This window comes from Conger conger, chromosome 3 (assembly GCF_963514075.1).
Source record: "Conger conger chromosome 3, fConCon1.1, whole genome shotgun sequence".
In the NCBI taxonomy this organism is placed as follows: domain Eukaryota; kingdom Metazoa; phylum Chordata; class Actinopteri; order Anguilliformes; family Congridae; genus Conger; species Conger conger.
Window position 1 is genome coordinate 6,611,995 of NC_083762.1, and position 27,500 is coordinate 6,639,494.

Sequence of the window (27,500 nt, forward strand, 5' to 3'; positions counted from 1 at the left end):
ACTCCGTCCTTCACAGTGTACAGAACATTGACAAAAACAAAACACTCACAAACCTAGTTTCTCCTGCTTGGGTAGTCAGGGTGTCATCTCCTGCTGTGTGGCCGGCACCGGGTTTTTCCCCAAAAAGAGGCTCCCTCACGCGCGCACACTCTCGCTCTCTCCGTCCACCTCAGCCGCTCGGTATTCCTCCGGAGGAATTGACTGTTCTCACTGTGTTCGTCCTGCTCTCTCCGACAGCCTCTGCTTTCAGTAGTTTAAGTCATTTTAATCCAGCGCGACGGGCGAGAGGAGGAACGCACATTCATGCAGCTTCGCAGATCTTTCGCAGGGAAAACAACTGCTCCCGTGATACTCCTGTCCTTTCCCAAAAGGTGGCTTCTTCTTTTTTCTACCCACAGTCATCGGTTTGTGTTGCCCGCTCTCTCTTTCTCTCCCTCAATCGCTCATCCCCTTCTTTTTCCCTGGGAGAAGCGAGTGCTGTGATTTGTGGCTTTTGGTGCAGAGAGCGAGGGAGTGTGACCGCGCGCTGTGTGTCCGCTACGCCGACTGAGGCGGAGAGCGAGAGCGAGCCAGCGGACGAGAGAGGGAGGGAGGGAGAGAGGAGGGAGGGGAGGAGGGAGAGAGGGAGGGGTGGAGGGAGAGAGGGAGAGCCTGGAGCGGCGTTGGCTTGAGAGAGGAGGAGAGGATGAGAGGAGGGGAGGAGGGAGAGACAGATAGAAATGGAGACGGGAGGAAGGAGCGAGCGATAAGTGAGGCGGAAGAGAGGAAGAGAGGAAGAGAGGGGGGACGTCTGGCGTTAGCGGGAGATGAAAGGACTCGGAACGCGCCGCGCGTCCGCGCGACCGTTTCCCGCCGCGTCCGGGGCGACCGTTTCCACGGCGGCGTGACTGTGCCGCCTGTCTGCCCGCGCGGGTAACGGAGACGCCGAGATTAGCGCGGATCAGCTGTCAGAGACGCCCCACGCCGCAGGGTTCACGCTCATTAATGCAGGCTGAGCGCTGGGGTGCGCCTGGAGAGGACGGCCCGACTGCGAAACCCGGCCGTGCCGGCTTGACCGGCTATGGAAACCTGAGCTGGTCCAAAGTGGTCAAAACGGTGGTCTGGCTGGTTGGTCTGGCTGAAACGTAGCCGTTTCAAAACGTAGCTTGAGCAGGTCAAACCATGTTGAGCTGGCTGGGAGATGGTGTGAACTGGTCAACCAGCTACCAGCTGCTTGAGAACCTAGCTTAAGCAGTTTTTTGTTTTTTTTCAGCAGGGGAGAGAAAAGTGAATGTTCTCCATTCCCATGCCTTCTCCTTTCGTGTCCAGTTTTTTTTTACACTGCTTTCTGGGTTGGTGTGTTTTTAGGTGAGGGGAGTGAGTCAGTCTTGGCAGACGACAAGGCTATATATAGAGATACTGAATCAAGCACACGGTGTAACATATACTCTCAAACACAGATAGGAAAACATATCTTGTATCAAACCTCAGTTTACAAATCTGTTAGTTCTGCTTTTCATACACAGTATGTATGACACAGTATCACATTCCATCGGGCACGTGAAAACGATTGTATTTAATTTTACACTTTTACTTGCTAGTTGATTCTCCCCATCCACATTCCGAGCACTTCTTGTGGCTACAAGAGCTAATGTATGACATATTTGGTGAAGTTATAACACTCAGCTTAATATTGCTTAGTGTTGGGGTATTGAAGATCAATATTTTAATGTATTGATTTTTTTTTAATTCAGTTTGACATCATTTGTCAACCGTTCTCAAGCCAGCACCTCGGCACCAATGCCTAGCCAAGCAAACACCACTTGACTTTGAAAACCTTTCTAAAATTGTGGGAGATTCTGCTGTTGGATTTACATTTTATAGTAGTTTCACTCCTATATATATGCTAAGTTTAATCTATGTATGTTGCCATACACATACAGGATTGTTGAGTATTGGCTGATTAATATAATTGTTTTAGTGTCCCAATTTCACGCAATTGCATATGAATATTATGAAATCTCTCACATCCCAATAACATTACAACTATGGACATTAAAAAAATTTATTTCAGGATTTTTGCTTATTTTATGAACAGGCTTAAAACTTAGAATAACTATTGTATGAAAATCTTAACACAATATAGCGTGCCGATAGTGAAATAGTGAAATCCAAGCAATTAAAATAGCAATTTAAATAATGAATAAAGTAGCACTTTAGACTGACTAATAAAATCTGCTGAGGAGACTGAGCAAAATACAGTAAGAATCCAAGTGGAGGACATAGAAGGAATATTGTTTAAAGCGGTTGTTTTATTATTCATACCAATAATATTAATATCTCATATTGTTGGACAAGAAATGTGCCTCTGGGGGGCTACTGAAGAGAAATGGAGGTTTAGTCGGAGAAGGCCAGGGGAAGGGAAGAGTTAGCCTGCCTTTAAATGAAGATCTCAGGGGACAGTGATGCATGAGGTCCCTGCTGGGGTGGGGATGGAGCGGACCGGCGCTGAACACGACAAGATGGAAGGTTCCGGGCTTCGCTGCCATGACGAGCGTGATTGGAGAGGTAGAGGAGGAGGGGAGGAGTGCTCTGGAGTGCTACAGGAAGCGAGGAAGAGCCAGAGAGAGCCGCGTAGTTAAAGGACGCTCAAAGTCTGGGCCCCGGGTTCGGCGACCCTGGCCCTGGAGAGCCGCGGGGGGTGCTGGCTTTCGTTGTTACTCAGCACTTCATTGATCGATTAAAGCAGTTCGATTACATCGTTAACTCGCCTCACCTGCTTCTGAATCAGTTGCTGGTATTATGGCGAAAACAAAGACCGGCACACCCTGCGGCTCTAGAGGACCAGGGTTGCCGACCCCTGGTCTGGGCTAAGCAGCCATGCGGAATGTTCTGTACCATGGGTGAATAAGCTATGAGTGCACTGAGCATTGCCTAAGAACTAAAAGCGAAACCAAAAACAAGCTGCTGTGTTTAAAGCAAAGAGAGAGAGAGAGAGAAAGAGAAGAGAGAGAGAGAGAGAGACTGTAGGGATACTGTAGACCAAGGATAATCAAATCACAGGCTGAGAACGATTTCACCTTCCCTTTACCTGGGAGTCAGGTGGGAAGATCAGTCTATCTACAGCACTAAACATTCAGTTCAGGACCTGGGAGAAAAGAACACCAGGGCTGGATTTGGATTCCATTTGATTATTATTGTTGATGAAGAAGCAGAAGCTTATGCAGGAGTGGTCTTGGTCTTCTTTCATTGATACTCTGCAATTCATTAATCAAGCAAGCTGCATCATCTGCATTAAGATGAGAACGTGTGGCGTGGTTAATCATGAGAGGTTTCTCAGTAAAGGTACTGTGCTGTATATGTAGCAGTGGAAATTAAACCAGACCTAACACTCAGCCTTGAGGCACTATATTGTCGAAATATTGTCCGGAAACCATGTAGACTTACTATCTGAATGCAGAAATTGTACGTATAGATAAACGCACGCATACACAAACTGAATCATTATTTCATCACGGTTTACATCCTAATGGCTTTTTAGACGCTCGATAGCACTAAAGTATCTGTAACTCGCTGAACCAAGGCATAACCAGAATTTTACTGCATTATTCATGCACTTGGCAGACAGCATTATCCAAGCCCATTTGCATTGTGCACAATACCTTTTACAAGTTACAACTGAATCAATTGTCAAAAATTAAAGCTTTAATGTGTATTAAAGCAGCTGATACATAATTCAGGTTAAGTACCAAACGTGAGGGCATCAGCATTATCCCTCTGGGAACAGCTAGTAGCCGTGGTCATGTACCCTAACACTATTGACTGAGGCTATGCTTGGTTTAGAAAAGAGACGCAGTCACTCAAAGCCATTCTCCCTGTCATATAAAAACGAATACTTGCGTACACCAGCGTGCGCCCACTGTAGCAAATTATTATCTTTACTTTTCAATATCGCAGCATGGACCACCGTGTAAATCATACCAGCCTCATAAATGTACCGCCATTAGATCGCACGGCGTGGAAACAAACGATTTGCCACATAACGCGATACATCAAATATCCACGTTTTGAATTCGGTTTGTGAGTGCAGGCCATCGTCATTCGTACCGCAGACAACTGAAGAAGATGGAGGAGAGGACTCCCATTACATTATGACGATAAAACATGATTTACACAGTAATAAAAGCCTCTGCGCTGCGAAATCAAGTGACACGCTCCGCCACATTTATTTATATAAGTCTGACCTCATATAATTTGGCTCAGCTTATCGTTATTCATTATTCTGCATTATTCATTTGGATCATTAAAGATGGGAATATGTCCTGATAGCAAGGCAAACAACAAATCTGCCATATCTCTGCACCTCAACAAATATGTGACTCAGATTTAACAGATCTGTGTTTACATTACTGACGGAAAAAGTGTTCAACAGGTGTGCCATACTGTACTATAGTATTGATTCTGTGAAAATGGGTATTGTTTGAATTCTGTATTTGGCAAAATAACTTCAGTGTATCTGGATAAATACTTTAAGGTACAGCTCAGTTCAATAGCTGCTTCAACTGGAAACATGCATTATGTTCCACCGTTAATAATGAATTTGTGCCATATCTGTTTGGCTCGTTCAGACTGCTTTCATTTATTCCCAGTGCAGATTGCATCGATACAATATATGAGTATTATTGAATAGTGTTACTGTAAAAACCTTGAATTCATATATGAGTGATATATTATTAGTGCATTTAATAGATTTTTCCAGGCTTTCTACTATTCATGGCACAGTGGGCACTAGGCTATGGCATACTGTGCCATTCTGAACATATTCTGTACACATTAATCTCTTAAATTCATTTTGTTCCAGATTCGCCTGGTGATTTGTCCTCTAAAACAAATTATTTAGCAACTTAAAACAAGCAATTAAACACTGTGGCAGAAGGAAAATCTGTTGCAATTCAAAGTAGCAGGTGCCTGTTCACTTGCTGTGCGTGCACGTGTTCATGATCATCTCTCTGTGTGTGCGTATGTGTGTGTGTGCATTCATGTTGGAGTGTGCCTATATGTAGGTCTGTATGTGGGTATGTGTGTGCGTGTGCCTGCCTGCGCGCGTGTGTGTACGTTTATGTGTGTGTGTGTGTGTGTGGGTGGGTATGTGTATGTGCATGCATGCCTGCGTGTGTGTGTGTACATGTGTGGGTGAGTGTGCATGCTAGTGTATGTGTGTGGTTGTATGTATGTGTGTGTGTGTGTGTGTGTGTGTACGTGTGTGTGCATGTATACTGTGTGTGGGTGTGTGTGTGCATGTGTGTGTGCATGCTTATGGATGTGCATGTGTATGTGTGTGGGCGAGTGAGTGTTTGTGTGAGAGTGTGTGTGTCTTTGTGCATATTAATATGTGCATGGGTGGGTGTATATGTGTGTGAGTGTGTGTGTGTGTGTGTGTGTGAGTGTTTGTGGGAGTGTGTGTATGAGTGTGTGTGTGTGCATGTGTGAGTGTTTGTGTGAGTGTGTGTGTGAGTGTGTGTGTGAGTGTGAGTGTGTGAGTGTGTGTGTGAGTGTTTGTGTGAGTGTGTGTGTGTGTGTGTGTGTGTGTGTGTGAGTGTGTGTGTGTGTGTGTGTGAGTGTTTGTGTGAGTGTGTGTGTGTGTGTGAGTGTGTGTGTGTGTGCATGTGCGTGTGTGTGTGTGAGTGTGTGCGCGTCTTTGTGTATAAATATGTGCGTGGGTGTGTGTGAGTGTGTGTGTGTGTGTGTGTATGTGTGTATGTGTGCGTGTGTGTGTGTGTGTGAGTGTGTGCGCGTCTTTGTGTATAAATATGTGCGTGGGTGTGTGTGTGGGAGCAGGCACTTGTATGTGTGACTCGTGCGCTCTTGTGTCGTTCTTTGTTTACGCGTCCTTGCAGCTGGTCATGTGAGTAAGAGCGAGAGAGACGCTGCGCCTGACAGTTACTCACTTAATTATTAATCATCACCATCCTCTTAATGAAGTGAGCGCTGGGTATCCATCAAAAACACACACATTAGACCAGGACAGGGTTTGCCGAAAGACTAAAGAGTCCGGGCGCGGTGGCGGTCGAACGTCTCCGCGCCCGCTGAGCGCCATTTTGTTCCGGGAGGCGCGCAGGGGTGTAAAATGTTCTGTAAAAACGTCAGGAGAGATCGGCCAACGCTCAAACCTCGAGAGCAACCTCTCTGACAGAGCCTCTCGCCGGAATCAATGATATTCTGAGCGAGAGAGTAACGAGGGCGGGAGACGGCGAGGGGGAGTGAGGGAACGAGCGTGGGCTCGGTGGGAGGCCCCCCAGCGGACCGCGCTCACCGGCAGCATACCCGCCGTCTCCCACGGCCGCGTCAGACCGCGCGGGGAGGACGGACGCGTTGGCCGCGCCCGCGCCGGGTCCTGCCGCCGGCGGCACGTCCGAGGCGTTACTGCCTGGTCCTCGGTGGCACGAGGAGTGCAGACTCTGCTCCGCGGCCCCCAGTGTCAACTGCCCAACTGCCCAACTGCCCAACTGCCCCCTGTGTGCGCCCGCGCCCCTCTGCTCCAGTCCCCCGGGGTGTGGCCCTGTTCCCCGGGCCGGGGACGGGCGCTGTTCACTTCCATTACCTGCCAGTGGAGCGGCCATTAATCAGCCCGCTGCCCAAAGGGCCCTGCTGTCGAGCCTTCGGGCTGCGAGCCGCGTCCAGGCTGAGAGTGCCGGGGTACTCCGAACCAAGCGGATGTTTTCGGTCGAAACGACCCGCTACAAACAAGAAGGACGCTGTGTTTTCAGTTTGTGTGACGCAACGTGCGCCAGCCCACATTACATTACATTACCCTACCCTACACTACACTACCCTACACTACACTACACTACCCTACACTACACTACACTACACTACACTACACTACACTACACTACACTACATTAATGGCATTTGGCAGACGCTCTTCTCCAGAGCGACATACAGTTGATTAGACTAAGCAGGAGGCAATCCTCCCCTGGAGCAATGCAGGGTTAAGGGCCTTGCTCAAGGGCCCAACGGCTGTGCTGATCTTATCATGGCTACACTGGGATTCCAACCACCAACCTTGCCTGTCCCAGTCATGTACCTTAGCCACTACGCTACAGGCCGCCCTTATAGGTAGGTACAGTACAGGCCTCCCCACATAGATTCCTCACAGTTGTCTTCCATGTAGAGTAGCTGCTGGATATCGTCTTCCTCCGAACAACAGTTGATATGGACGGTCGTTTTGTCGGGGAAGCAGACTGTTTTGCATTGAGCCTAACGAGGCTCACAGAGTTTGGGTGAGCGCAGGTCTGTACGACAGGACACCGGCTGCGTGCTGGGACGTTGGCATCGAGTGCTTTGATAATGACATTGATTTGTGTTTGACTGTTAATCCTGACGGGCCACGTGAACTCTATTAATACCCCCGCGTCTGCCTGTGCGTCGGTCTCTCGCCGGTTCCCTGTCACTGTCGATTTCGCACACGGCGGGTAATGCAGTCCACCTTTCAGCCGGGAGGGTCCCACAGGACTCAAACTCCTGTCCCTGTGCCCGGCACAGCATTTCATCAGCCCCCCCCCCCCCCCCCCCGCTCCCCGTCCTGCCTCCAATCCTATCCCCGAAGCATCCTGGGAATTTTCTGTCTGGTCATGTTCTGTAACTACATTAGTTTTTTTTTTTTTGTTATTCTGCCCCCTTGAAATTCATGAATATGAATATAAACGCTCTCCTGGCGCACACGCTGAATGGGAAATGAGCCGTTCCGAGCTCGCTCTCGGTTAGCCGCGCCCAGTGGCAGAGATTTAGCCCGCATTATTCATTTTATATCGCATTCACGGTCGGGGAAAAGTAACTCTGCATGTCTGATATGCACATTTTGATTGAGGTGATTTGCTCACATGGGCTGCGTTACCTTGTTACGAGGCGTTCCAGTCGTTGTTTGTTCCAGTCTCATCTCGGCGGAGCTGAATGACAGCTCTCCTAACTTTGGCTGACGGATGCTGATTGAAGTTGCGTTTCTTTGTACCTCTTCTTCTTCTTCAATGGGTTTCTATTCCTAGAGCCTGTTCCTCGAGCAGGAATTCATTTCCATTTGAAGCTAAACAGAATTTGGTAAGATTGTGAATTAAGGTTTCATTCCCATGCCTAGATTTAACAAACCGCTTTCGCGTTGAACTCGGTTGTTTTTTTTTAAATTTTTGTCTGAAAAAGATTTGTTGCGCTGATTGGTCTGAGATGTCATTTGATGTTTTAGCGGAGTTTGAAGGTGATGCAGCTCCAGCTGTGTACGTGTGGCCCCCTTGGCCCCGTGAAAGAAAACAACAGCAGCACCAAAAATAAAAAACAGCTGCAATGGCTTCACTAATGAGGGGAAAAGCATAAATCCTGATTTTGGCTGTCCCGGGAGTTTTATCTGGGGAGCCACAGGAGATCCACAGGAGTCCTGTCATCTGGCCCTGCGTGACCGTGCTGTGTTAACGTTTAGGCCTCCTGCATTCTCTGCATGATGTTGCATACGCAATGCTGTGCTATATTTACGGGCCCCAAGAGGAGTTATTTTATATTCATTGGCACTGCTTAGTTTAATATATTCATGTAATGACTAAATTGAAAGTGGAATTAATAGGAGCCTTTTAATCGGGGAGCGTGCTCGTCCGCGCGCACGTGTGTGTGTGCGTGTGTGTGTGTGTGTGTGTGTGTGTGTGTGTGTGTGAGAGTGTGCGTGTGTGTGTGTGAGTGTGTGTGTGTGTGCGTGTGCGTGTGAGTGGACACGCACACACGCATGCATGTGTCCTGCATGAAGCCAGTGTACATAACGTACTGAAACAGCATATGTTATGTACTGACCCATTTCCCCCCTCTCTGTCTCTCTCTCCCTATTCCTCCCCATCCCTCTCGCCCCACCGTACAGACCAATATCCCCTTCCTGCAGAACGTCCTGACCAATGACCAGTTCCTGTACAGCACGGTGGACACGCAGTTTATCGACGAGAACCCGGACCTCTTCAACCTCAAACCGGTTCAGAACCGGGCCCAGAAACTCCTAAACTACCTGGGTCTGTGTGAAGCTCTTTACATCTACAGCTGACTCTCCCGTGTATCTGCCGTGCCATTAATGTGTGTGTTTATGTCTGCTAATCTGTCTCTCTCTCTCTCTCTCTCTCTCATTCAGGTCATGTGATGGTGAACGGCCCCCTCACACCAATTCCAGTCAAAGCCAAGCCGTCCTCCGTTGACCCTGTAATCCCCACCGTGCCTTTGGGTAAGGATCCCCTGCTACAAAACAAAACTGTGCCACAATACACGATTCAGCTGAGCTGTGCAGTTGCACCAGGCTAAGTAGCGGCGCTGAGCTAACAACAAAAACCAAAAGTGCTTATGCAAACATAAGTTGGGTCAGCTGTGAAATAGGCAGTGTCTGTGTGCGTACGTGCTGGGCTGTTTCGCGTGCGCCCGTGTCCTTGGTGTTGCTGGGGAGGAGGGTTCGTTCGCCACCTGCACGGCCAGCGTAGAATTCCCAACGCCGGCTTTAGCCGAATGACATTCCTCTTTATCCCCGGCAGAGGAGTCTGTGACAATACAACCCTAATCTCCTCCTCCTCGCCATCCCTCCCTCAAATGAAAAAGGATATAACCACGTTAGAAATCTCATTACGGGGATTTCGGTGTGTGTGTGTGTGTGTGTGTGTGTGTGCGCGAGTGTGTGTGTGCATGCCGTGTACGGTGTATTGATTCCATCATCTTTCAGCGGGTTTTGATGATTTGACGGTGTGTCTACGCATCTGGGTCAGTTGTTGCGGAACCCTGCATTGCTTCGTACACAGTGCAATACAAATCAGAATGACACATAAATGCCTAAAAATGTATTAAACTGTAAAGTCTAGAATATAGTGTCTCGCTGCATTAGATGTGTTGTTGTATGGTATCAGAGAATGAAATACACCCATCTGCTGGGCCTGAGCCAGCAGTAAATCATAGAAGAAAAACTATCGCAACCACAGTTTAATGCTCCCAAGTGCAATTTATTGGGCAAACCGCACGCATGATTTTGACCTGCCAGGTCTTTGTCAGATGACCCGGGCGAGACCTTCTCTGCCCGGGGTATAGCCAATAAATTGCACTTGGGAGCGTTTAACTGTGTGGGACATCTTTTTTCTTGCAGTTTTGTTGTTAGTTGCTGTTTTCTGTGCACTGTGTTGTTGATGGTGTGAGCTGCAGTCTGATACTGTAGTTGTGGGTTGTTGGTGGGTTTGTGTTCATGTTTGTGTAGCAGTGTTGCCACCTGTGTTTGTGGAACCATTGCAGACAGTGTTCTTCTTCATTGCACTACAAAATAAACTGTGTTTTAGTCTTATAATGAGACTTAATCATGTTGTTGTCTTCCAAGTAGGAAATATTAGTGAAATTGTCTCATTCCAAGAACGCATCTTGAAATTAGTCAAAAATATGTGACTAAAATACTGGGTTGACTTGGTTTTGGCAGTGTGGAGGGTTTGTCTGTCTGTGAGTGAGTTGTTTCATGTGTATAGCTGGGACTCAGAACCGTACTGTCCTCTAGGGTCACGCTTGGACTCGGAACCGTACTGTCCTCTAGGGTACCCTTCGCACTTGTCCCTGTGTTTGAACTGTACTTCGTTGTACGTCGCTCTGGATAAGAGCGTCTGCTAAATGCTTTGTAATTGTCAGACTCCGGGCTGTTCTGCCTGTTATTCCTCTCGTTTCATTAGATGTCTATGTCCTTGGCGTTTTCGTGTTTTTTGTCCCTTGTTGCTTTTCATAGTTCTGCTCGTCATTCATTCCTTTCAGCTGTTTGTCATTTTCGTTAATTCTTCTGTGTATTTATACCCCTCTATTTCCTTTGTCTCGTTGCTAGATTGTTGTGTATTTACCTCTGACTCTCCAGTCTTCATTTCATTGCCTTACCCTTGTATCGACCCTTTTCAACTTTTGTTTTCTGATTATTGATTTTGTCCCTGTTTTGATATTTCGTTTTCGACTTTGGACTGCATTCTGTTTTCACGATTCCTGGATCTCCTTTTGTACCTCTGCCTTCTGATTTACGGACTTTTGCTTGTGACTTCGACACCGTCTCAGATAACCCTTATTGCAACTGCCTGTCGCCGATTCACTCATTTCTGTCTGGACTTTGTTGGAATAAAGAGAACTTTATTCGGCATACTTCCTGGTTGCTATTGGTTCTTCTGCCTCGCACTATGACAGTAATGTAGTGTAATGTAGTGTAATGAAGTGTAGTGTAATGTAATGTAATGTAGTGTAGTGTAATGTAGTGTAATGTAGTGTAGTGTAGTGTAATGTAATGTAATGTGATGTGATGTGATGTAATGTAGTGTAATGTAGTGTAATGCAGTGTAGTGTAATGTAGTGTAATGTAGTGTAGTGTAATGTATTGTAATGTAGTGTAATGTAGTGTAATGTAATGTGATGTAGTGTAATGTAGTGTAATGTGATGTAATGTGATGTAATGTAATGTAGTGTAGTGTAATGTAGTGTAGTGTAGTGTAATGTATTGTAATGTAGTGTAATGTAGTGTAATGTAATGTGATGTAGTGTAATGTAGTGTAATGTAGTGTAATGTGATGTAATGTGATGTGATGTGATGTAATGTAGTGTAGTGTAATGTAGTGTAGTGTAGTGTAATGTAGTGTAATGTAATGTAATGTAATGTAGTGTAGTGTAGTGTAGTGTAGTGTAATGTAGTGTAGTGTAGTGTAATGTGATGTAGTGTAATGTAGTGTAATGTGATGTGATGTGATGTGATGTAATGTGATGTGATGTAATGTAATGTAATGTGATGTGATGTGATGTGATGTGATGTAATGTAATGTAATGTAATGTAATGTGATGTGATGTGATGTAATGTAGTGTAGTGTATTGTAGTGTAGTGTAGTGTAATGTAGTGTAGTGTAACTGTGAGTGAAACGTGCGCTGTTGTTTCAGGGCAGCCCCCGATGGGTTTCCGGGACGTTCTGGTGCGGGAGGGTCCCGAGGGATTCGCCAAGGCCGTGCGGGCGCACCAGGGCCTCCTCCTGATGGACACCACCTTCCGGGACGCCCACCAATCCCTGCTGGCCACCCGTGTCCGCACGCACGACCTGAAGAAGATCTCCCCGTTCGTGGCCCACAACTTCAGCAACCTCTACAGCCTGGAGAACTGGGGAGGTGGGTCCTCACTCTGTTATATGGTTATTACTTTTAATAACTACGTATCTATATCTGTTATGATGCTGTGACCACTGCAGCTGCAAGAGCTGAGGAAGATTTATTTGTGATACTCACACTGCAAAAATGCCTCTCTTCACAAGTGCTTTAGTCTTAAATGAGACTTAAAATCTTATTTTGGTTCTCCCGAGTAGAAAATATTAGCTTGTTTTATGCTTCTGAAATTTTCTTACCCCATTGGCAAATCTTGAAATGAGTCAAACTGTCTCACCTCATTGGCGATATTTGTGTCTTTTTTTTGAAAAACAAAAGTACTAGAAATAAGAATTTAGATCCCCATTTTGTGGGGAAATGACATTTCCCTGGCTATGTGGAGTTAAAGGTGCTATAAAGACACTGTGAAAGTATCAAAGCAGTCCCCAAATGAATGCACACAATTCATATGAGGAAATGGTGCATTTAAAACTGCCGTTTGGACTTCAGTGACGTTGTGACATCACGGTAAGACTACTTGCTTCACCTTGTAGCCGGAACAAATCCAAGTGCTCGGCACAGACAGCATTCAGTTTGTTGGAGCTAGCCAGCCAATCAGACTGGATTTCCATTAATATCAATGAGCCTTATAGACACAGTCACTGAAACAGCCTGTTCTTGGTAAAGCTCATGAGAGGTACTGTAGAAAAGACATGCAAGACTGCATAGAGATTGTTTTTGGTTCTTAAAACTAAGATATTGTCTCATGGACATCAGGACCTCAAATAAAACACTGGAAAGCTGTGCAATGTGGGACCTTTAAGTCTAAATATGAGGTTTAAACACTTGCTGCGGCTGACTGACTTATTTTTTGGTTTTTGCAGTGCGGTGTAAAGTATTCATGAGGTGAGATCTCTGTGACATCTCTTGAATGGATAAGTATACGCTCAGAAAATGACATAATAAAATTACAGACTGCGAAGAACCCGCTATAGTACGTGCTACAGGCAGAAAATTGAATCATTGGATTTACTTTCAAAAATTATGGGCAGTGGTTGCACACAGTATTACTAAGTATGTGAGACCTCAACTGATTAAGAACTTGTACTGCGTGCGAATACTGTCCATAAAGTTTTAAAGTAAATCCAATCATTCATTTTTTGAGCGTAGCAGGTGCCGGAGCAGGTGCCACTATCGTGCGAGAATCTCTCGCTGGTCCGAGTGAGTTCCTGAAACAGTGTCTGTGCAGTAAAGAGGCGATATAAAACCATTCCCGCACCTCGGAACAGGCCCCCGGTGGAGAGGAAAGGCACCCTTGTCAAACGCCGCGTGTGAGAAAGTGTTCCCCATGTTTTATGTAAGAGCTACAGCATACGGAGGCAAACAAATTCAGCCTTTCGGAAATACGAGAGCACATTCTCCTGCCCTTCGAGCGAGACGTTTGGCGGCTTTGAGCTCTCGTGAAACAGCGGCGAAGGTTCATTTCGCTCCGGTGCTCTTGTCTGGAAGATTCTGTTTGAGAAGAGAAAGCAGGACGGTTTACGCTTCCCGGATTCACGGTTGAGGGGACGCCGTTAGCACACCTGCCCGTGTGACTGGAGGGTGGCCTGTAGCGTAGTGGTTAAGGCACATGACTGGGACACACAAGGTCGGTGGTTTGATCCCCGGTGTAGCCGCAATAAGATCCGCCCAGCCGTTGGGCCTGCGAGCAAGGCCCTTAACCCTGCATTGCTCCATGTCTCCTGCTGAGTCTAAAATCTACGTCACTCTGGAGATGAGTGTCTGCCAAATGCCATTAGTGTAATGTGGTGTAGTGTACTGTACTGTACTGTACTGTAATGTAATGTAGTGTAGTGTAGTGTAATGTACTGTACTGTAATGTTGTGTAATGTACTGTACTGTAGTGTAATGTAGTGTAATGTACTGTAATGTAGTGTAATGTAATGTAGTGTAGTGTAATGTACTGTAATGTAGTGTAATGTAGTGTAGTATAGTGTAGTGTACTGTAATGTACTGTACTGTAGTGTACTGTAGTGTAATGTACTGTAATGTAGTGTAATGTACTGTAGTGTAATGTAGTGTAGTGTAATGTACTGTACTGTAGTAGTGTAATGTAGTGTAATGTACTGTAGTGTAATGTAATGGGTCCTCCTCCTGCTCGCCCCCACCAGGTGCCACGTTTGACGTGGCCATGCGCTTCCTGTGGGAGTGCCCGTGGCGGCGGCTGCAGGAGCTGAGGAAGCTGATCCCCAACGTGCCCTTCCAGATGCTTCTGCGGGGCGCCAACGCGGTGGGCTACACCAACTACCCCGACAACGTGGTCTTCAGGTCAGCCGAAGCGCGCTTTACTCCCCCGCATGCCGTGGGGTGTTTTCGGCTGCAAATACCCTGCCCGACAAAAACGCTTTCTTCTGCTTCAGTCTTATAATGGGGACTTAGTTTCTTTTTATCTCTCAAGTAGAAAGCATTAGCTTTTTTTCAGTTATTGTTTACTTGACAAGTGAAATTTCTGGTAACTGTTAAGAGTGCAGAACCAAAAGAACAAAAACATGTGCCACTGTCCAATGAATCGTGGTGCTCACTGTCCCTCGGCAATCCTGCTTCATGATCCAGGCTACAGACTTGTGCGTTAATGACCAAGTATTTACTGGGTTAAATACCGATTACTTATGAGGCAACTATTATGAGGTACGTACTATGAAACGGGGCTTTAGAACTTATTAACGTAGTACTTACATATGGTACTTAACTGACTTTCTTTCGTAGTACTTAGCCCTGAAATCAAAGTAGTTGCCTAATAACTACACAAGTAGCTGTGTATTTGCCCAGTAAATACTAGGTAATTAAAAGGCCATAAAATAAAGCACGGCCAAATGCGCCTACCCCACTGGCAATTCTTGAAATGAGTAAAGCAATCTCACCTCATTAGCAATATTTTTGTCTTTTTCATCATGAAAAGCACATGGAATAGAATGTACCGTGTAATATAAATGAGAATTTAGGTGTAAGTAAAAGGCTTATTTTTTGGGGGTTTTTTGCGGTGTGAAAGCACGCTGGTGTGCTTTGGGGCTTCAGCTGTAAATTGGGCCGAGTGCTAAGCAGACGTCTCCCGTGCGAAGCGTTCTCGGTATGTTCCCGTCTCTCTGCCTCTCTCACCCCCCCCCCCCCCCCCCCCCCCCCCTCTGTTCCTCCACCCCCTCCAGGTTCTGTGAGGTTGCCAAGGAGAACGGCATGGACATCTTCCGCGTCTTTGATTCCCTGAACTACCTGCCCAACATGCTCCTGGGCATGGAGGCGGCTGCAGTGCAGGGGGGGTGGTGGAGGCCGCCATCTCTTACACGGGCGACGTGTCCGATCCCATGCGCCAGAAATACTCGCTGGAGTACTACCTGAAGCTGGCCGACGAACTGGTGAAGGCGGGCACACACATCCTGGCCATTACACAGACCCACACACAGCCTGGCCATTAAGTACACAGACCCCACACACATCCTGGCCATTAAGGTACACAGACCCCACACACATCCTGGCCATTAAGGTACACAGACCCACACACATCCTGGCCATTAAGGTACACAGACCCACACACATCCTGGCCATTAAGGTACACAGACCCCACACACATCCTGGCCATTAAGGTACACAGACCCCACACACATCCTGGCCATTAAGGTACACATACCCCACACACATCCTGGCCATTAAGGTACACAGACCCCACACACATCCTGGCCATTAAGGTACACAGACCGCACACACATCCTGGCCATTAAGGTACACAGACCCCACACACATCCTGGCCATTAAGGTACACAGACCCCACACACATCCTGGCCATTAAGGTACACAGACCCCACACACATGCCTGGCCATTAAGGTACACAGACCCCACACACATCCTGGCCATTAAGGTACACAGACCCCACACACATCCTGGCCATTAAGGTACACAGACCCACACACATCCTGGCCATTAAGGTACACAGACCCCACACACATCCTGGCCATTAAGGTACACATACCCCACACACATCCTGGCCATTAAGGTACACAGACCCCACACACATCCTGGCCATTAAGGTACACAGACCCCACACACATCCTGGCCATTAAGGTACACAGACCCCACACACATCCTGGCCATTAAGGTACACAGACCCACACACATCCTGGCCATTAAGGTACACAGACCCCACACACATCCTGGCCATTAAGGTACACAGACCCACACACATCCTGGCCATTAAGGTACACAGACCCACACACATCCTGGCCATTAAGGTACACAGACCCCACACACGTCCTGGCCATTAAGGTACACAACAGACCCCACACACATCCTGGCCATTAAGGTACACAGACCCCACACACATCCTGGCCTTTAAGGTACACAGACCCCACACACATCCTGGCCATTAAGGTACACAGACCCCACACACATCCTGGCCATTAAGGTACACAGACCCCACACACATCCTGGCCATTAAGGTACACAGACCCCACACACATCCTGGCCATTAAGGTACACAGACCCCACACACATCCTGGCCATTAAGGTACACAGACCCCACACACATCCTGGTCATTAAGGTACACAACAGACCCCCACACACATCCTGGCCATTAAGGTACACAGACCCCACACACGGTCCTCCTGGCCATTAAGGTACACAGACCCCACACACGTCCTGGCCATTAAGGTACACAGACCCCACACACATCCTGGCCATTAAGGTACACAGACCCACACACATGCTGGCCATTAAGGTACACAGACCCCACACACAGCCTGGCCATTAAGGTACACAGACCCCACACACATCCTGGCCATTAAGGTACACAGACCCCACACACATCCTGGCCATTAAGGTACACAGACCCCACACACACGTTCCTGGCCATTAAGGTACACAGACCCCACACACATCCTGGCCATTAAGGTACACAGACCCCACACACATCCTGGCCATTAAGGTACACAGACCCCACACACGTCCTGGCCATTAAGGTACACAACAGACCCCACACACATCCTGGCCATTAAGGTACACAGACCCCACACACATCCTGGCCATTAAGGTACACAGACCCCACACACATCCTGGCCATTAAGGTACACAGACCCCACACACATCCTGGCCATTAAGGTACACAGACCCCACACACGTCCTGGCCATTAAGGTACACAACAGACCCCACACACATCCTGGCCATTAAGGTACACAGACCCCACACACATCCTGGCCGTTAAGGTACACAGACCCCACACACATCCTGGCCATTAAGGTACACAGACCCCACACACATCCTGGCCATTAAGGTACACAGACCCCACACACATCCTGGCCATTAAGGTACACAGACCCCACACACATCCTGGCCATTAAGGTACACAGACCCCACACACATCCTGGCCATTAAGGTACACAGACCCCACACACATCCTGGTCATTAAGGTACACAACAGACCCCACACACATCCTGGCCATTAAGGTACACAGACCCCACACACGTCCTGGCCATTAAGGTACACAGACCCACACAAGTCCTGGCCATTAAGGTACACAGACCCCACACACATCCTGGCCATTAAGGTACACAGACCCCACACACATGCTGGCCATTAAGGTACACAGACCCCACACACAGCCTGGCCATTAAGGTACACAGACCCCACACACATCCTGGCCATTAAGGTACACAGACCCCACACACATCCTGGCCATTAAGGTACACAGACCCCACACACACGTCCTGGCCATTAAGGTACACAGACCCCACACACATCCTGGCCATTAAGGTACACAGACCCCCACACACATCCTGGCCATTAAGGTACACAGACCCCACACACGTCCTGGCCATTAAGGTACACAACAGACCCCACACACATCCTGGCCATTAAGGTACACAGACCCCACACACATCCTGGCCATTAAGGTACACAGACCCCACACACATCCTGGCCATTAAGGTACACAGACCCCACACACATCCTGGCCATTAAGGTACACAGACCCCACACACGTCCTGGCCATTAAGGTACACAACAGACCCCACACACATCCTGGCCATTAAGGTACACAGACCCCACACACATCCTGGCCGTTAAGGTACACAGACCCCACACACATCCTGGCCATTAAGGTACACAGACCCCACACACATCCTGGCCATTAAGGTACACAGACCCCACACACATCCTGGCCATTAAGGTACACAGACCCCACACACATCCTGGCCATTAAGGTACACAGACCCCACACACATCCTGGCCATTAAGGTACACAGACCCCACACACATCCTGGTCATTAAGGTACACAACAGACCCCACACACATCCTGGCCATTAAGGTACACAGACCCCACACACTCACGTCCTGGCCATTAAGGTACACAGACCCCACACACGTCCTGGCCATTAAGGTACACAGACCCCACACACATCCTGGCCATTAAGGTACACAGACCCCACACACATGCTGGCCATTAAGGTACACAGACCCCACACACAGCCTGGCCATTAAGGTACACAGACCCCACACACATCCTGGCCATTAAGGTACACAGACCCCACACACATCCTGGCCATTAAGGTACACAGACCCCACACACACGTCCTGGCCATTAAGGTACACAGACCCCACACACATCCTGGCCATTAAGGTACACAGACCCCACACACATCCTGGCCATTAAGGTACACAGACCCCACACACGTCCTGGCCATTAAGGTACACAACAGACCCCACACACATCCTGGCCATTAAGGTACACAGACCCCACACACATCCTGGCCATTAAGGTACACAGACCCCACACACATCCTGGCCATTAAGGTACACAGACCCCACACACATCCTGGCCATTAAGGTACACAGACCCCACACACATCCTGGCCATTAAGGTACACAGACCCCACACACATCCTGGCCATTAAGGTACACAGACCCCACACACCACGTCCTGGCCATTAAGGTACACAGACCCCACACACATCCTGGTCATTAAGGTACACACAGACCCCACACACATCCTGGCCATTAAGGTACACAGACCCCACATACGTCCTGGCCATTAAGGTACACAGACCCCACACACGTCCTGGCCATTGAGGTACACAGACCCCACACACATCCTGGCCATTAAGGTACACAGACCCCACACACATCCTGGCCATTAAGGTACACAGACCCCACACACGTCCTGGCCATTAAGGTACACAACAGACCCCACACACATCCTGGCCATTAAGGTACACAGACCCCACACACATCCTGGCCATTAAGGTACACAGACCCCACACACGTCCTGGCCATTAAGGTACACAGACCCCACACACATGCTGGCCATTAAGGTACACAGACCCCACACACAGCCTGGCCATTAAGGTACACAGACCCCACACACATCCTGGCCATTAAGGTACACAGACCCCACACACATCCTGGCCATTAAGGTACACAGACCCCACACACATCCTGGCCATTAAGGTACACATACCCCACACACATCCTGGCCATTAAGGTACACAGACCCCACACACATCCTGGCCATTAAGGTACACAGACCCCACACACATCCTGGCCATTAAGGTACACAGACCCCACACACATCCTGGCCATTAAGGTACACAGACCCCACACACATCCTGGCCATTAAGGTACACAGACCCCACACACATGCTGGCCATTAAGGTACACAGACCCCACACACAGCCTGGCCATTAAGGTACACAGACCCCACACACATCCTGGCCATTAAGGTACACAGACCCCACACACATCCTGGCCATTAAGGTACACAGACCCCACACACATCCTGGCCATTAAGGTACACATACCCCACACACATCCTGGCCATTAAGGTACACAGACCCCACACACATCCTGGCCATTAAGGTACACAGACCCCACACACATCCTGGCCATTAAGGTACACAGACCCCACACACATCCTGGCCATTAAGGTACACAGACCCCACACACATCCTGGCCATTAAGGTACACAGACCCCACACACATCCTGGCCATTAAGGTACACAGACCCCACACACATCCTGGCCATTAAGGTACACAGACCCCACACACGTCCTGGCCATTAAGGTACACAAAGACCCCACACACATCCTGGCCATTAAGGTACACAGACCCCACACACATCCTGGCCGTTAAGGTACACAGACCCCACACACATCCTGGCCATTAAGGTACACAGACCCCACACACATCCTGGCCATTAAGGTACACAGACCCCACACACATCCTGGCCATTAAGGTACACAGACCCCACACACATCCTGGCCATTAAGGTACACAGACCCCACACACATCCTGGCCATTAAGGTACACAGACCCCACACACATCCTGGTCATTAAGGTACACAACAGACCCCACACACATCCTGGCCATTAAGGTACACAGACCCCACACACGTCCTGGCCATTAAGGTACACAGACCCCACACACGTCCTGGCCATTAAGGTACACAGACCCCACACACATCCTGGCCATTAAGGTACACAGACCCCACACACATGCTGGCCATTAAGGTACACAGACCCCACACACAGCCTGGCCATTAAGGTACACAGACCCCACACACATCCTGGCCATTAAGGTACACAGACCCCACACACATCCTGGCCATTAAGGTACACAGACCCCACACACACGTCCTGGCCATTAAGGTACACAGACCCCACACACATCCTGGCCATTAAGGTACACAGACCCCACACACATCCTGGCCATTAAGGTACACAGACCCCACACACGTCCTGGCCATTAAGGTACACAACAGACCCCACACACATCCTGGCCATTAAGGTACACAGACCCCACACACATCCTGGCCATTAAGGTACACAGACCCCACACACATCCTGGCCATTAAGGTACACAGACCCCACACACATCCTGGCCATTAAGGTACACAGACCCCACACACATCCTGGCCATTAAGGTACACAGACCCCACACACAGCCTGGCCATTAAGGTACACAGACCCCACACACATCCTGGCCATTAAGGTACACAGACCCCACACACATGCTGGCCATTAAGGTACACAGACCCCACACACATCCTGGCCATTAAGGTACACAGACCCCACACACATCCTGGCCATTAAGGTACACAGACCCCACACACATCCTGGCCATTAAGGTACACAGACCCCACACACATCCTGGCCATTAAGGTACACAGACCCCACACACATCCTGGCCATTAAGGTACACAGACCCCACACACATCCTGGCCATTAAGGTACACAGACCCCACACACATCCTGGCCATTAAGGTACACAGACCCCACACACATCCTGGCCATTAAGGTACACAGACCCCACACACATCCTGGCCATTAAGGTACACAGACCCCACACACATCCTGGCCATTAAGGTACACAGACCCCACACACATCCTGGCCATTAAGGTACACAGACCCCACACACATCCTGGCCATTAAGGTACACAGACCCCACACACGTCCTGGCCATTAAGGTACACAGACCCCACACACATCCTGGTCATTAAGGTACACAACAGACCCCACACACATCCTGGCCATTAAGGTACACAGACCCCACATACGTCCTGGCCATTAAGGTACACAGACCCCACACACGTCCTGGCCATTGAGGTACACAGACCCCACACACATCCTGGCCATTAAGGTACACAGACCCCACACACGTCCTGGCCATTAAGGTACACAACAGACCCCACACACATCCTGGCCATTAAGGTACACAGACCCCACACACATCCTGGCCGTTAAGGTACACAGACCCCACACACATCCTGGCCATTAAGGTACACAGACCCCACACACATCCTGGCCATTAAGGTACACAGACCCCACACACATCCTGGCCATTAAGGTACACAGACCCCACACACATCCTGGCCATTAAGGTACACAGACCCCACACACATGCTGGCCATTAAGGTACACAGACCCCACACACATCCTGGTCATTAAGGTACACAACAGACCCCACACACATCCTGGCCATTAAGGTACACAGACCCCACACACGTCCTGGCCATTAAGGTACACAGACCCCACACACGTCCTGGCCATTAAGGTACACAGACCCCACACACATCCTGGCCATTAAGGTACACAGACCCCACACTCATGCTGGCCATTAAGGTACACAGACCCCACACACAGCCTGGCCATTAAGGTACACAGACCCCACACACATCCTGGCCATTAAGGTACACAGACCCCACACACATCCTGGCCATTAAGGTACACAGACCCCACACACACGTCCTGGCCATTAAGGTACACAGACCCCACACACATCCTGGCCATTAAGGTACACAGACCCCACACACATCCTGGCCATTAAGGTACACAGACCCCACACACGTCCTGGCCATTAAGGTACACAACAGACCCCACACACATCCTGGCCATTAAGGTACACAGACCCCACACACATCCTGGCCATTAAGGTACACAGACCCCACACACATCCTGGCCATTAAGGTACACAGACCCCACACACATCCTGGCCATTAAGGTACACAGACCCCACACACATCCTGGCCATTAAGGTACACAGACCCCACACACATCCTGGCCATTAAGGTACACAGACCCCACACACATCCTGGCCATTAAGGTACACAGACCCCACACACATCCTGGCCATTAAGGTACACAGACCCCACACACATCCTGGCCATTAAGGTACACAGACCCCACACACATCCTGGCCATTAAGGTACACAGACCCCACACACATCCTGGCCATTAAGGTACACAGACCCCACACACATCCTGGCCATTAAGGTACACAGACCCCACACACATCCTGGCCATTAAGGTACACAGACCCCACACACATCCTGGCCATTAAGGTACACAGACCCCACACACATCCTGGCCATTAAGGTACACAGACCCCACACACATCCTGGCCATTAAGGTACACAGACCCCACACACATCCTGGCCATTAAGGTACACATACCCCACACACATCCTGGCCATTAAGGTACACAGACCCCACACACAGCCTGGCCATTAAGGTACACAGACCCCACACACATCCTGGCCATTAAGGTACACAGACCCCACACACGTCCTGGCCATTAAGGTACACAGACCCCACACACATCCTGGTCATTAAGGTACACAACAGACCCCACACACATCCTGGCCATTAAGGTACACAGACCCCACATACGTCCTGGCCATTAAGGTACACAGACCCCACACACGTCCTGGCCATTAAGGTACACAGACCCCACACACGTCCTGGCCATTAAGGTACACAGACCCCACACACGTCCTGGCCATTAAGGTACACAGACCCCACACACATGCTGGCCATTAAGGTACACAGACCCCACACACAGCCTGGCCATTAAGGTACACAGACCCCACACACATCCTGGCCATTAAGGTACACAGACCCCACACACATCCTGGCCATTAAGGTACACAGACCCCACACACACGTCCTGGCCATTAAGGTACACAGACCCCACACACATCCTGGCCATTAAGGTACACAGACCCCACACACATCCTGGCCATTAAGGTACACAGACCCCACACACATCCTGGCCATTAAGGTACACAACAGACCCCACACACATCCTGGCCATTAAGGTACACAGACCCTCACCTCACCCGGGGGACGGACGGACGCACGGACAGACAGACACAGACAGGCAGGCAGGCATACAGACAGACAGACTGACAGACTGACATACAGACTGACGGGCAGGCATACAGACACAGACAGGCAGACATGCAGACAGACGTACATACATACATACATACATTCAGACAGACAGACAGACAGACAGACAGACAGACAGACAGGGATACAGACAGACAGATAGACAGACAGGCAGGGATACAGACAGACAGACAGACAGACAGACAGACAGACAGACAGGCAGGCAGGCAGTGAGGCAGGTGTAAAGTGGGGGATTAGCTGAATGAAGAGGCATAAGGAAGGAGCACCCCTCAGGGAAAAGATGGAAAAAAAGTGTTATTTTCTCACCATGTCCTCCTCCTTTCCTACACTTCCCCTCCCCTGCTGTCTTTCCTCCATCACCTCCTTTTGTCCTCCCCCTCTCAACCTTTCCAATCTTTCTCTCTGTCTCTACCTTTCTCCTTCCTTCTCTCCCACACTCACACTTTATTCTCTGTCATTCCCTCTTTCTCTCCCTCTCTCATACCCTATTTCTCTCTCTCTCATTCCCTCTTTCTCATTCCCTCCTTCTCTCCCTCACCCTCTCTCTCCCTCTCTCTTTTTCATTCCCTCTATGTCTCTCTCCTCCTCTCTCTATCTCCTTCATTCCCTCTCTCTTTCCTTCAATCCCTCTATGTCTCTTCCTCTCTCTATCTCTCTCCTTCATTCCCTCTACGTCTCTCTCTTCCTCTATCTTTCTCCTTCATTCGCTCTCTCTCTTTCCTTCATTCCCTCTACATCTCTCTCTTCCTCTCTCTCTCCCGCTGTCTGTTCCTCTCTCTCTATCTCTCCTTCATCCCCTCTCTCTCCTTCATTCCGTCTGTCTCTTTCTTCCTCTCTATCTCTCCCCTTCATTCCCTCTACGTCTCTCTCTCCCTCTCTCTCTCTCTCTTTCTCTCTCTGTCTCTCTGTCTGCCTCTCTCTCCCTCTCCCTCTATCTCTCTCTCTTTCTCTCTCTGTCTCTCTCTCTCCCTCTCTCTCTCTCTCTGTCTCTGTCGCTCTGTCTCTCTCTTTCTCCCTCTCTCCTTCATTCTCTCTCTCTCTGTCTCTCTCCTTCATTTTCTCTCTCCCTCACTCTCTCATTCTCTCTCTCTCCTTCATTCTCTCTCTCTCCCTCACTCTCTCACTCTCACTCTCTCTCCTTCATTCTCTCTCTCTCTCTCCCTCTCTCTCTCTCCCTCACTCTCTCCCTCTCTCTCTCTCTCTCTCTCCCTCACTCTCACTCTCTCCCTCTCTCCCTCTCTCTCTCTCTCGCTCTCTCTCACTCTCCCTCTCTCTCTCACTCTCTCACTCTCTCTCTCTCCCCCTCCCTCTCTCTCTCCCTCACTCTCTCACTCTCACTCTCTCTCCCTCACTCTCTCACTATCTCTCTCTCTCTCTCTCTCTCTCTCTCTCCCCCTCTGTGTAGGACATGGCGGGGCTGCTGAAGCCGGAGTCGAGCCGGCAGCTGATTGGCGCCCTGCGGGAGCGCTTCCCGGAGATGCCGCTCCACGTGCACACGCACGACACCGCGGGCGTGGGCGTGGCGGCCATGTTGGCGTGCGCCGAGGCGGGGGCGGACGTGGTGGACGTGGCCGTGGACTCCATGGCCGGCATGACCTCTCAACCCAGCATGGGCGCCGTGGTGGCCTGCGCCAAGGGCACCCAGCTGCACACGGGTGAGAGCCCGCCCCCGCTCGCATCCACCAATCAACACGCACCAACCAACACGCACCAGTCAACACGCACCAATCAACACGCACCAATCAACACGCACCAACCAACACGCACCAATCAACACGCACCAATCAACACGCACCAACCAACACGCACCAATCAACACGCACCAATCAACACACACCAGTCAACACGCACCAATCAACACGCACCAATCAGTGTCAACAGGCTCAGTGGTTCAATCCCCACAGCCGTTGGGCCCTTGAGCAAAGGCCCTTAACCCTGCATTGCTCCAGGGGAGGATTGTCTCCTGCTGAGTCTAATCAACTGTACGTTGCTCTGGATAAGAGCGTCAGCCAAATGCCATGTAATGCAGCGCTGCCCACTGTCCCTGCCACAGCAACCTGCAGAACGTTTTTTTTTTTTTTCTCCGTTCCGAGGGCGTATTGCAATTAACGCGGGTCAGTATTTTCTAAGAGAACTAACACGTCTGAGCCGAACCCTTTTCCATAAGCAATCAAGCTCCACTTAAAAAATAAATAAATAATAAATAAAAAAATACAAATATTAAAAAAAGGGATTATATTGCGGTCCTTCAGGCGGACTGGTGAAGAAACGCTCGGCGTGTGCAGACGCAGGCGCCCCGGCTTCCGCGGCTGAGGTAAAAGTGCTGATCACTTGAGAGCGAGTCTCTCCATCGCTGCACATAATGGCAGATTAGAGAACGCGCTTCCCTTTGAAGTGCTCGGCTGAATGGAGGCTGGGAAACCGAGACAATTTAGCTCCAACCGTCGCCTCGGCGTTGGCAGGGCCCCCTCCGCTAAAGGGTGTTTCTGCGGCTGTCTTGCGGGGGACTTGTCAGCGCATCGCTAAAATGTTGTTTATCAAAGGGGAATTTCAAAAGGGAAACGATGGGGTGTAAATTGTTCAAATAGAATATTCCTCCTATGCGGGGGGAACGGAGCGCGGCCGTGGATTTGAAGAATTCGTACATTTTAAGCTCTGACGTGTCAAGTTAAGGTGGAAGAAATGTTGAGCTGGATTTAATGAATGGATATACGCCAAGTTTAACAGTAGCGAGATTGTTAATGTGGTGTGAAAGATAGTAATTGCTTCGGAGCAAATGCGTATTATATCTCGGTGAGATGGCATTAGTACCTTGGCTATGAACACACATATTCACATTATGTTGGCATAGCTGCACATTTAAGAACAAGCGTAGAAGTTTACTGAATATGTCGTCTCAACCATAATTTATCTCATTCGGGCAATTTATTTTTATTTGAATTTCGCTTCCTGTTATATCCTTGACTTCCCTTTCGAAGGCACTTCCTATTCAAGACGAACGCCAGGGATATGAATCATGTAATATCACTCGGGAGACGACCCCTTTTACGTGTGCCCGCGGTTGGGTGTGTGTTTGTATGCGAGGCTGCCGCACTGTTTGCTGTGAGCCTGTTCAGAGGGTTTACGCGAGGACAGCCCAGCCAGACGCCGGAAAACAGGCAGCGGAAAAGCACAGGAGAGGCACAGTTGTGGGAGCGAAGGGAGGCGTGCGGAGGAGAGAGAGGTTTTGGCTTGTCAGTCGGGATTACCGTCACTCCCGTCTTTCCACGTTTATTTCCGGCCCCGCCGACCTTCTCGCAACGTTCGCGCAACCTTTCCGCAACCGTCGCCGCGCGGCACCGCCCGAACCGCGCCGGACTGCCGGGCGCAGGCGCGGTCACGGGCCGGCCCTCCTCAGTCAGCGCCGGCGTGGAGATTAGCGCACGCTCGGTGACACATCGCGTGTATACGGCGCTCGGCTATCAAACCCATCTCCCGATCGTTTGTCAGACGCTGACTCCGCCTGTAGATTAACTCACGGCGGAGAGACGCGACGGGAAGCCCTGATACTGACGTACCCGCCAGACCGTGAAAAATCGAACCTGTTTTCTCCCCCCCCCTCCCCTACAGACAGACAGACAGACAGACAGACCTACTGCAACTACCGGGGA

At 49.4% G+C, this 27,500-nt stretch overlaps 2 protein-coding genes across 2 annotated transcripts in view; one reads left to right on the forward strand and one right to left on the reverse strand.

The window, feature by feature from the left end:
- Nucleotides 1-7,149, reverse strand: part of LOC133125089 (leucine-rich repeat and fibronectin type-III domain-containing protein 2-like) — a 26,434-nt gene extending 19,285 nt beyond the window's left edge. Inside the window, exons 1-4 of the mRNA XM_061236806.1 lie at nt 7,137-7,149; nt 6,581-6,716; nt 6,293-6,492; nt 824-900 (exon numbers count right to left, since the gene is read on the reverse strand). Coding sequence (XP_061092790.1) covers nt 824-900; nt 6,293-6,492; nt 6,581-6,716; nt 7,137-7,149 — 426 coding nt within the window. The remainder of the gene's footprint in view (nt 1-823; nt 901-6,292; nt 6,493-6,580; nt 6,717-7,136) is intronic.
- LOC133124235 (pyruvate carboxylase, mitochondrial-like) overlaps nt 1-27,500 on the forward strand; it is a 205,226-nt gene that overhangs the window by 153,223 nt on the left and 24,503 nt on the right. Inside the window, 7 exon segments of the mRNA XM_061235242.1 lie at nt 8,876-9,020; nt 9,137-9,226; nt 11,923-12,144; nt 14,289-14,445; nt 15,321-15,415; nt 15,418-15,558; nt 25,254-25,505. Coding sequence (XP_061091226.1) covers nt 8,876-9,020; nt 9,137-9,226; nt 11,923-12,144; nt 14,289-14,445; nt 15,321-15,415; nt 15,418-15,558; nt 25,254-25,505 — 1,102 coding nt within the window.